Genomic DNA, 12,053 nt, shown 5'->3' with positions numbered 1-12,053 from the left:
GTTTGACCTGAACGACTTCAGGTGTTTGATCTGATCGACTTCAGGCGTTTGACCTGATCGACTTCAGGTGTTTGATCTGATCGACTTCAGGCGTTTGACCTGATCGACTTCAGGTGTTTGACCTGAACGACTTCAGGCGTTTGACCTGAACGACTTCAGGTGTTTGATCTGATCGACTTCAGGCGTTTGACCTGATCGACTTCAGGTGTTTGACCTGAACGACTTCAGGTGTTTGATCTGATCGACTTCAGGTGTTTGACCTGAACGACTTCAGACTTCAGCTAAGATGAGCCACTTCTCAACTCCACCTGTTCAGGTATTTATCTCTGTAATTCAGTTCTGTCGTTCCTCGTTTCACAAGAACTATGAAGAGAGTTCCTTACTGCTCGTTAATTCATGTCACCAGGTGCAGATCAAAGTTTATATTGTCTCCATTTTAGTAAAATAAATGAGCTTTACATTTTTACAAACAAAAGTTTTATGTAGATTTTCCAAGAGAAAAGACAAACGAGTGATCGAGTCTGCCCTGACTGACTTAATCTATCCATCAAATTTTACCTGATCTTGTGGGTCAGCAGATTATATCATCATGACTTCTGACATCAAGACTCTGCCAAATAAGGAGATTTTACAGCTTCTTAATCCTTAAAGTAACGTTTTACAAACATCTGCTTGTGTACAACTCCAGCAGACAAACACAGACCCGGTCAACACTTAAATTAAAAAACACTTCTGGTACTGGGCGGCTGTGGATGAGTGGTTAGAGCAGCCACCCTTCAATGGTAGAGTTGGGGGTTCGACTCCACCAACAGTCACGTGCTGAAGTGTCCCTGGGCAAGACACTGAAGCCCTCATTGCCTCCGATGTGCGTCCTTCTGATTATTCTCTGAACAGATCTAGTATAGAGCGGCATGAATGGGTAAATGAGGCACAGATTGTTGTAAAGAGCTTCGAGCGTCTTGATAAGTTAGAAAGGTGCTACATTAGCATTTACTCTGAATAAAACACATTTTGTGTGCATCAATAAATAAAAACATCAATGACAAACAATAACTGAAGGACCGCTCACTTTAGCTGACAGATGCTGAAACTAAGCTATTCAAGCTAAGAGATGCAAAAAGCTAAAAAGTCTAGCTATAAACTAAAAGTAGCAAAAAGCTTGTTAAAATGTAAAAGTTACAAAAGACTAGCTGGAAGCTAAAAACATCAAAAGTTTATTTAAAAGTTAAATGTAGCAAAAGGCTATCCAAATGCTAAAAGTGGACATAAAAACTAAAAGCAGCAAAAGGCTAGCTGGAAGCTAAATATATCAAAATTTTAATTAAAAGGTAAATGTATCTGTATGTATCTGTATGTATGTAAATGTATCATCTGGGCCCATTCAGGGACTAAAAGACCGTTTATAATGAATCATCAAAACAAACTGATCATAAAGTCCCTTCACGGTAATCTCCTGTTTGTCGTTAGTTTTGTCAGTAAAGTGGAGACGATGACCTAAATGCACGGAGCAGAAAGACGCGCTTTAAAACAGCGAAATGAGCTTAAATGAAGCTTGAAGGGAACGAGCAGGCAGCTAACGGGCAACGGAAACAAAGAGGATTACGAGGAAAAAGAAACAGGATCAACTGGACGAGAGAGAGGAACGAAAAGCAAATAATCCATTTCAGTTTGTCCCCACGGCTAAAATCTACATTTCTTCAAACAATCTGAGGCTCAGGAGGCCGCACAGATACATTTACACTGTCAGCATTTTAAAACCGGTTCTTTTGAGTTATTTGTTACAGAAAAAAGCTTTGAACACCTCATAACATTTGGTTTTTTGGTCTAATTATCACATTTTTTGTAAAATAAAGTGTTGAAATCAACGAGAAAGAAAGATTAGATTTTTTGTTGCAGCAGCTCATTCACATAAAAAACTAGTCATTACTTTAAAACAGAACAACAGTTTTCATGTGACCAAAATAAATAGATGAACTCAATTTGACAGGAATTATTTTATAGATTATCCAGTCGATCAGTTTTAACGAGCCGCCCGCACGACATAATTTCATCCCCAAATAAAACATGTTCTTTGTTTAATTATCATAAAAATCAGAAGTTTTTAAACAGCATCTAAACTAATTTAATGAATTTTAGAAGGAAACTCTGGAGCTGATTAAATTAAATAAAACTTTTCAGGCAGCACTGAGAAAAAAGTGTGTTTGTAAAAATAAAATAATGTCTTTATGATTTATAATAACACGCTGTAAATGAATTATTGATTGTTTTGCGTTGAGGATATTTCTTTTAAATTAGAAGAATGATTGGACTCACAGCAACTTCTGAATTTAAACATCACATTTGTATAAAAAAAGATAATTATCTGTCTATGTGAAGCTCAACGTGTAAATCAGGACTTAAAGATAAAGACGAGCAGCATTTTGTGTAAAAATAATTAAAGAAATAAAGAAAAAATGTTTAGCTGTTAAAATGAAAAGTAAGTCATGCAGCAGGTTCCGTTTTTTTTTATCTCAAAGACAAAATTAATCTAATTTAAAATATCAAAAAAGGGATTTTTTTTTTTTTACTTTTTAAAATGAGATTTCACTTCTTATTGGAGAAAGTTAGAGGAAGTCTGTGTCGAGAGGGGACTACAGATGGAAACATTTGAAGGAGACGTGACGAGAAAGAGACAAGACGGAAAACAATCAGTTTGTGATATTTTGTGAGTTCAAGCCAATAATGCATTAATAATAACGGACTGCACTTATACAGCGCCTTTCTCTCTTAAGATACTCAAAGCTCTTTACAACACAGTCTGTGCCCTCATTTACCTCCAACACACACACTCATACAGCACTGATCTGTACAGAGAATAATCAGAGCTTTAGATCACCGACACACATCGGAGGCAATGAGGGGTTCAGTGTCTTGCCCAGGGACACTTCAGCTAGTGGAATTGAACCCCCAACTCTCCCATTGGAGGACGACTGCTCTAACAACTCAACCACAGCCACCCCTGTGATAAAATAAATCGAGAAATAAAATAAGAAATACGTGAACTGACAAGTTCAAAACTCTTAAAGGTTGTTTTGCAAGTTCAAACTTAAGTAAATCTGAAATAAAACAGAAAAGTGATTCAGTTAAAATGTTAAAATCATGATTCGGGTGTGAGTTCTTATTTTTGCAGTTATTTCCTTAACTTTTTTTTTTTTTCATTTACCCTTTATTTATACAGGTAGTCTCACTGTGCCACGAGAGCTCAGAGGGTGGGGGCAGGTGTGGGTGCTTCACCCACCTTACCCACATTTTTTATGTTGTCGGTACCGGGGCTTGAACCAGCGATCTTACGATCACAGGGCCACCTTCTCTAACCTCTGTGCCACCACTCCCCCACTATGAACTATGAAATTTAAAACTGCAAATGCAAAAATAAAAGCCTCCAAACCATCAATAAACATCATCAACTGCATCCTACTTCACCACTTGCTCTTGCTGAGGTCGGATGCATTTCCCCTCCTCTCCCTCTTCGCTTTGCTTTGCTGCTCTGTCTGTCTGTGAAACTGCTTCTGAGCCTCTCTCTACAAATCTTCCGAACCATAATTATGGACTTGATTTAATCAGTTGGTCCCTCAACACAATTGACAACATTTCTTCGAAGAGAAGACAGGCTTTATGTGAGCCGATTTGCCCTGTTGACACGCACGCAGCTGGATATTTCATCGACTTGGAAGACTTGATGACTCTGCTGCCATTTGTGGATTTTAAGAACGCATATTTAATTGGATTTACGATAACTGGTTCCTGCTTTTTGGATTCGGCTTGTTGCTGGGTTTTTATCTACAATCAAGGAAGTCGTCGGCAGCAAATTTGGACCTTATTACGCTGTTTGCCTTTATGATGGCTTGGTTCGTGCCTCAAGTACCCAGACTCAAATGCTTCGGGCAGAATGGATCAGATCTCGGGAATTTTACTCAGGCATGTTCCATCGGTGTGGCCATGTAATTTGGACTTTTCAGAATCGTTTGGATCATCACAGACTCAAGGTAGATGTCATTAAGTTTTGTCTGTCCCCAAAACAACTGTGTGTTTATCTGAATTTGGCTCCCCCAGCTGGCCTTGGAGACCATCTTATCTGAATTTGCCTGGAGAACATGTGATCTGACGCTCTGCCCTGCCCCCTACCATCAAGGAATTTCCATCAACCAGAGGAAACCAGCTGAATAAACATTGTGTCATCATTTCAGGACTCTTGGATTCCCATAGGCGTTGTCCCTGGTCATTCCCTGACATCCTTCGAGAATGTTGACGGATCTCACCGGAGGACACTGGCTGATTATTCCATCCTTATCAGAACTCTTGCAGTGCCCTCGAGAGCGTCCTTGGACATTGCTCACCGCTCTCGTCATCTCCCCCCTCTGCAGAATGTCTACATCTCTATGTGCTTGTATGTGTGAGGTGTTTTTTAATATCAGAGTTTTTCTTCTCGGCCAAGAAGAAAAAGTTTAACAGGATTCTTTTTTGCCTCCAATTCCTACATGTGTTCAGTTTCACTACTTTTTGTATGTCTAAGCAAATCTCACTTGTAAATGAGTCTTCTAGGCTCAATGTGATTTATCTGTCTAAATAAACGTTGAATGAAAAAAAAACTTCCTCCAACGCACATCGTACCATTTATATTAACAAGGGTTGAGTTATTAAAATAATTTAAAATATAAAATGATCGCTGAAACGTTCAATACAAACTCCCACTGACTTTGAGCAACTCAACAGATCGCAGCGGTGATTTAATAAATTTTTTATGTTACATCCACGAAGGCTTCATTGCTCTCATGTTACTGGTAAAATAAAAAGATGGACTTGTCCCTGTTTTAATTTTCAAACAAAGGTTTTCATCTGAGTAACAGCAAGAAGTGACGTGAAGTCAAATTTAGTCAGAGATGTACGAAGACGCAGGTTTTGCTTGTTGCAAACAGCATAAACTGGAAAAAACGTTATGCAAAAAAAATGTAAACTGGTAAAAATCAGACATTTTCCATCTAGAGAAAACTTTGAGTTATTTAAATTACAGATAAACTTGATTCCCCTGAAACTGATGTTTCGTTTGCCTGTAATCAATCAAAGATAATCAGTTCAGAGTAGAAGATCAGCAATCTTTGGCACTAAAGAAGCAAAAAGATCATTAAACTCAAACCTGACTGTAATAGGACAACAACGGCATCAGTTTCCCAACATATCAGCCTTATAAAGAGTTTGTATCTTCCCATAAAAAAAACAACTTTATACATCTTTAAATGGTTGCAACACCACCAAAGTTAACATGTGAGGATGAACATCAGAGATCAGAAAAGAAGAAAGGGTTAGAAATGATGAAGGTAAATCTCCATCTCAGTCTTTACCTGTACCTGTCAGCAGGTTGTTGGTGAAGGCAGGTGGATGACTGCAGGAGGAGGAGGATGCAGACACGTTTCCACGGAGAAGACATCTCTGTGATGACCACAGCGTGATGCCACTAAATAAATACTCCCATTCTATCCCTGCACATCTCTAATCTACTTAAATCATCCCACTGCCTGTAAGCTCCAGTGATGGAGTGAGGAATCAGCCAGTTGGGGAAGATTATGGATAAAAGAAGAGACCCACCCACTGATTAAACACTTTAACGTTTACACATTTCAACAGTAACAACATTAAATTTAAGCACAAATGATGATTGGAGACACCTAAAAATCAAAACCTTTTGCATGAATGGAGTTCAAGCATCATCTCTTATTTATTTCAAAAAGATTTATCTTTTTTTTCATTTACACTTTATTTATACAGGTAGTCTCTTTGAGTCACGAGAACTCATTTTCAAGAGAGAACTGTTTTTTGGGAGCAGATGATGGGGGTTGGGGCCCTTGCTCATGGGCCCAGGGTGGGGAAATGAGGGTGGAGGCAGGTGGGGGGTGTTTCACCTTTTTACACACACATTTTGATGTTGACGGTACCAGGAGTTGAACCTGTGACTTTCTGATCACAGGCCCATCTTCTCTAACCTCTGCGCCACCACTCCAAAACTCCCCCCCAAAGTAACTTTTGTATGAAAACAGTGAGCCAAATCTGACCTTCCAGAGGAACTTTAATCTTGTAAGTGTTTCCCAGCTTCAACATATAGACTAATTGCTGACATCCAACATTTTCTTTGTGTACTGTTTAGGGATACAGGACGGTCAGTTGGTAAATTTTTGATTTAACATCAATGAAGATACAAATTTACTCGATGTTGATAGCCAACACTGATTTCTATTATTGCTCTTGTAATGTCAGAAAACATTGTGACATAAGAAAGGAAATGATTAGTAAAGACGTTTTGATAGATTTTAGCTGAATGGTTTTCATAAAAATGCATAGGCTACAAATATTTTGATCATAACATTTCACAATCATTCAAGATAAACCAATACATTTTTAAAATACTGTTTATATTTTCTCAATCGAAATACACTATTGCGACTATTATTTAAAGTAAAAAAAACTTAGTTTAAGAGCAAAACTTGGGTAATTTTTACTCAAGACTACAAATATGGTGTAGCTTTAGGTTCAGGTGCTTTTCAAGTTTTCTTCCAATATTTGTGCTGCATGATCGAAGCAGAGAAAAGAGAATAATAAACCAGCATTGCTTTATGTACTTTATTATAACATGAGCGAATTTTTATTATTATATTGACATAAAGAATTAGAATACTGCGTTATTTTAGTCAGGCACTTTTTGAGTCATACCCGATTCGGGTCCCTAGAGTAGATTGCCGCGGTGCATGATGGGTCCTTCCTTTCCATCCCAGACTCGCTAACGCAATCATGGGTACGTTTTATATTGTGTCCGTAATAGCCTAAATATAAGTATTTGTCACAATGTTTTTAATCAATATTGCATATAAACATCGTATAAACGTATTATTGTCTGTTTTGATGATAAAACTCTACATTAAATAGAAATAAATCGGGTTTTCTCTGCTCTATGACTCCGCAACGTGGAGCGGCCTGGACGTGTGTTAGCTGCTAGCGGCGTGCTAGCGGTTGTATTTTAATTCAGCTAATGTTCTAATGTGTGCTCAACAATTTAACTATAGTTTAATTTGTCAAGAAGTAAACAAAACCTGTTTCGTTTAGACACGTGATTTTAACTTGGAACGTTAAGTTGAGCCGTTCGAAGGTAAAGTTCGTTTTAGTTAAATTTTCTAGTTTCATTGATCTTATGTTTAAAGTTTTAAATCAGGCTCGTGCTGAAGCAGCAGTGTTCAAGTTGTTTTTAATATGATCCGTTCTTTTGTTTTCATTTAGGAGGAAATCATGAAGTGTGAACCCGACTAAATTCAGATTGAGTTAATTTAGACAGTTTTGAGTTGGATTTGAAACATACTCTTTAGTTTCTTAAATAAATGAGATGAGTTTCATGATACATTTTCAATGAACCAATTAAAATGTAATATAAGTGCTTCTTTGGTATGTTTTCCCCATATGCATAATTAAAATAGTCTCGACAGAACTGTCAATTTTCAGTCATACTTTTATTTCTTTTGTTAGGAAAGTGTCGTGGTCTGCGTACCGCCAGGAAGCTCCGCAATCACCGCCGTGAGCAGAAATGGCACGACAAGCAGTACAAGAAGGCCCATCTGGGGACTGCCCTGAAGGCTAACCCCTTCGGAGGAGCCTCTCACGCCAAGGGAATCGTGCTTGAGAAAGTGTGAGTGCTCTGCAGCCGACCCAAGTCGTCGTCAGTTTAGAAACGAGATCAGCCGGAAAGTTCAACTGACGAGACCTTTCAGGGAAAATATCTGTTAATGTTATTTAAGACTTCATGTCTCTGTCTTGTTTAGAGGTTGTTTCACTTTAAGATCTTTTTCAGAGTCGTGTTTTTACTGACTGTTAAGTGTCTCCTTAATAAAATATTATCAGTCCAACGTGAATTTGTTTTCTTTCAGGGCAGATCAGATGACAACGAATAAACACTTTCTGTTAAAAATTTCTAAGCGTTTCCCGCCCTTTTTAACGTAAGTGTGCGTGTTTTTGTTCAGTGGTGTGGAGGCTAAGCAGCCCAACTCCGCCATCAGAAAATGTGTGAGAGTCCAGCTCATCAAAAACGGCAAGAAGATCACGGCCTTCGTTCCCAACGACGGTTGCCTCAACTTCATCGAGGTAAACTGCAGCGCCGCGTTTGGTTTTCAGCGGCGGCCTAACCTGCTGTTTTATTGCACTTATAATTGTGTGGGCTTTAAAAATGAGTTTGAACTTAAAAAGTAGCTGAACAAATTATAAAAATTGTTAATACATGCCTTTTTAAATCACCTTTAACGTGCACCCCTCTGCCGTTGGTCCTGCAGGAAAACGACGAGGTTCTGGTGGCCGGGTTCGGTCGTAAAGGTCACGCCGTGGGTGACATTCCCGGAGTTCGCTTCAAGGTGGTCAAAGTGGCTAACGTGTCCCTGCTGGCACTCTACAAAGGCAAGAAGGAGAGACCCAGGTCATAAAGTAAAATAAATAAAATAAACGTGTTTTCAATTTCAGTCCGGTTGTCTTGTCCTGTTTCTGAAGACGCAACGGGTCGGGTTTTGTTTTGGAGTTTTCATGTTGATCTCCGCAGCTGGGTTGTAAAAATTGTGATTTGTTTTGCACACAGAAAAGAAACGTTAAATCTGCAGTGACTGATGTGTTTTTTTAATTTTCACTATATAAAATGGAAGTACAAGAAAACTTAAAGGCAAGAAATAATGTTGGCAAATAATTATTTAATAAAGTTCATTCTGGAAAACAAAAATTATTTTATTTACCCTTTTTTATTAACTTTTTGTCACTTCGGTGTTTCTCAAAGCGAAGTAGATTTTCAGACTCAGAATGCCTTTATTGTCATTATTCACAAGTACAATGAAATTAAGAGCCACTCCTTTTTTAGTGCAAAAACATGCGTCAGAAAAACTAAAAATGTAACGCAGTATAGATATATCACTATGAAAGTTAAAATATTAGTGAGGTAGTTGAGCGGTGATTGAGAGTGAAATGTCAGGAGGAGTCCGGGGGTTTGGGAGGTTGGATGATCGGTGCATGTGAGTTCAGTGTGTTGACGGCTTTCAGGGAAAAACTGTTCTTGAATCTGTTCTGATGCACCTTGCGTGAACTAAAACACATTTTGACCAAAAATATATTTTAAAACTGCACAAAGAAAGGTGTAAATGTTCAAAACAGGTCAAGAAATAAAAACCATTAAAAAACAAAACGCAGCGAGTGATTGAATAGACGCTGAGTGTGCACATTTCTAAAGTGAGTGGTGCATCGCACTTTAATCAGATAAACAGCATCTTCGTATAAGAAGTTTACAAATCTAGATTTAACGATGGAGACGTGCGTTTTTATTACAATCTGGGCACATTTTGTTTCCAAGCAGCAGATTTGGTGTCGTGTTCTACCCGTCAGGTTTTTATATGATCACAAGTCTCAGCACTTCGTGAGCGTCGATGAGAAGTTTGATGCGACGCCGCAGACTTTGTGCTGCAGCAAACGTTGCTTTTTCTGTATTTGGAGAAGTTCTCAGTTCTTGGACTCTTAAAAGGATAAAATTTGGTAGAATTTGTTCAGGAATTACGTGACAGATTTTCCTGTTGGCTCATTTAACCCTACAGACTCCGAGCCGTCGGTGTTGAAAACATTTAATTTAGAACCCGTCGGTAATTTATCCTTGTTGTGTTTCTGTCCCGTCGGGTGTAGATCGCCTTGTGCTGCTCTTGTTTTGTCTTTTGGAGCAACGAGAACCTGAGAATGAAAGTGTTTTCATTTTGTCAGAGAGTAAATATAGTAACTGGTGTCGTGTCTCCGGTCGTCGTGCCACAAATCTGCAGCTCAGACACGTCGTGTGCTGCCTGTTGCTCTCTGCACAAATAACTCGTTTAGTTACGACGAACCAACAAATCTGATGCATTTACTGGAAGTTCTGTCCGAAGACCAAACTGAAGTTCATGGAGGCCTCGCTCCGTCACTGAAGCTCTGATTTCACCGAGCTGCTCTCGTCGGCCCTCAACAACAAATCAACCACCGGGCAGGTAAAATATGAGACTTCTGCCTCAAATACGCCTCAATTCAGTTAATTTTAAAATTTATTTAGTGAAAGACTCAAAACTTTGTTTTTGTTGAACTTGTTTTCTCAACCGTTTTTTATTTTATATGATTGTGCATCATCTGTGATCTTTGTTTAAAACAGGTCTCTTGTAAATGAGTCCTCGAGGCTCAATGAGACTAACCTGAAGACATAAAGGTGAAGCTTTCAGACGTTTGTCGCTGCTCCTGAACGTTGTCTTCGTGTTTTTCAGGATGAATTAAAGAGTCAGAAAATCTGCAGTAAATAAAAACAGATCATGATTGAAGATCAGACGTGGTTTAGAAAGAAAGTTAAACTTCACCTAAAACTTCTCAAGTTTCTCCTTCAGAGGAGTCCAGAGTTTTATTTGAGGTTCTTCAGGAATGAAACTGGGTCAAAAAGTCCAGACTTCATCCGTCACCGTGTCTGAAACGAATCGGACGTTTATTAAAATCAGAATTACTGTAAGTGGAAAACTTTAAACTGGCTCCACAAGTTTCTCCTCTTTCTGACAGTTTGTGGACATGATCCGCTTCGGGCTGGAGGATGAGGAGGATGAAGAGGATGCAGAGACTCAGTACATGATCCAACAGAGTCTGTTGGAGAGCAGCAAACAGAGGGACGCCCCCCCGACACCAGACCACCACAGGTCATTCAGATGATCACATTAAATTATATTTTATACGATTCTTCACTAATTTAAAGAATAAATTGAAGCCAAGAAGATAAAATTTAATAAACCACCAGCCGTGGGTTTCATGTTGCAAAAACTCATCTGGAAAATTTGATACGCTGGTTTGGTCGATCACTGAAGTTAAAATCATGTTATTTAATAGTTACGCACCAGTTTTAAACAACTTTAGTTAAAGTGACGAAGAATAACTTTGAAGTCATCCAAATAAAAGACTGGGTTTATGTGTCAAACTCGAGGCCCGTGGGCCAAATCCGGCCCAGCACAACCATCTCTGTGTCTCTAAACCCTAGAGGGCCACAGAGACAGAACTTCAAGATAACAGTTATTATTTTATCAGTCATTAAAAATCAGTTTTTATGTTTATAATGCCAAATTACTCAAACATAAAATATTAAATTTTTAGAAGTAGTCATGGAATGCAGATGAAGTTATTTTACTAGTTTGTTTATAGGTAGTTTTATCAATAATGCTGCCATGTCCAGCCTTTTGAGGACGTTCATGAGTTGATGTGGCCCAAAATGAAAATGATTTGACGCCCGGGCAACAGAAGATTTGTGAGGATTTTAACGTGACGGCTCTCGTCTCCCTGCAGCTCTGGTTCGGTGTCTGCAGGCGGCAGCAGGATCTTCACAGCCATACGACGAGGTGAGCAGCAGCTTTCATAAAAGAAGTCACGATGATCAAAGATGGTGTCAACCTCCGGTCGTGTCTGCAGGCGACGAGAAGCTCCTGGAGGATCTGTGTGTCCGACACAAAGACGAGTTCCTGCAGAGAGACGGCCGGGGCTGGAGTCCTCTCCACGAAGCTGCAGCTCAGAGCAACCTCACCCTGCTGCAGCTCACATGTGGAGGTTTCTGACTGAAACGCCCGTTTGTTGATTTAAATGATGAGGAGTCCCTCTAAAGGCTGATCTGTCCTCCAGCTTCAGGCCCAGACTCGTTGGAGAGCCAGACCCTCCGTGGTCAGACGCCCCTCTTCCTGGCAGTAGAAGGAGGTTTGATGGAAAACGCCTCCTTTCTCCTGGACTGCGGAGCTCAGCTGGACTGTCAGGACAAGGACCAGGACTCTCCTCTGTTTGTAGGTTAGAGCAAGTTTCAGACCCTCTTCAGCTGCCGTGCTCGGCTACAGGACTCTGTGCTTGGCTACAGGACTCTGTGCTCGACTGCAGGACTCTGTGTTCGACTACAGGACTCTGTGCTCGACTGCAGGACTCTGTGCTCGACTGCAGGACTCTGTGCTCGACTACAGGACTCTGTGCTCGACTACAGGACT

General features: G+C 39.6%; 3 protein-coding genes across 3 annotated transcripts in view; 2 read left to right on the top strand and 1 right to left on the bottom strand.

Moving 5' to 3' along the window:
- LOC119412013 (gastrula zinc finger protein XlCGF57.1-like) overlaps positions 1-12,053 on the bottom strand; it is a 520,281-nt gene that overhangs the window by 70,813 nt on the left and 437,415 nt on the right. The gene's annotated exons all lie outside the window — the stretch shown is intronic.
- Positions 6,748-8,525, top strand: rps23 (ribosomal protein S23). Its single transcript, XM_037679001.1, has 4 exons — positions 6,748-6,823; positions 7,546-7,705; positions 8,037-8,157; positions 8,343-8,525. Exons 1-4 carry the CDS (start codon positions 6,820-6,822, stop codon positions 8,487-8,489), a joined length of 432 nt encoding a protein of 143 aa, XP_037534929.1. The 5' UTR covers positions 6,748-6,819; the 3' UTR covers positions 8,490-8,525.
- LOC119412079 (dynein heavy chain 12, axonemal-like) overlaps positions 10,471-12,053 on the top strand; it is a 9,510-nt gene continuing 7,927 nt past the window's right edge. The window contains 5 exon segments of the mRNA XM_037679056.1: positions 10,471-10,551; positions 10,603-10,736; positions 11,374-11,426; positions 11,497-11,631; positions 11,704-11,862. Of these exon segments, the coding sequence (XP_037534984.1) occupies positions 10,471-10,551; positions 10,603-10,736; positions 11,374-11,426; positions 11,497-11,631; positions 11,704-11,862 (562 nt within the window).

Source organism: Nematolebias whitei, chromosome 7 (assembly GCF_014905685.2).
Source record: "Nematolebias whitei isolate Nwh7 chromosome 7, NemWhi1, whole genome shotgun sequence".
NCBI lineage: Eukaryota > Metazoa > Chordata > Actinopteri > Cyprinodontiformes > Rivulidae > Nematolebias > Nematolebias whitei.
Note: the sequence above shows the minus strand (reverse complement) of the source record. Positions and strands in the feature narration are given on the sequence as shown.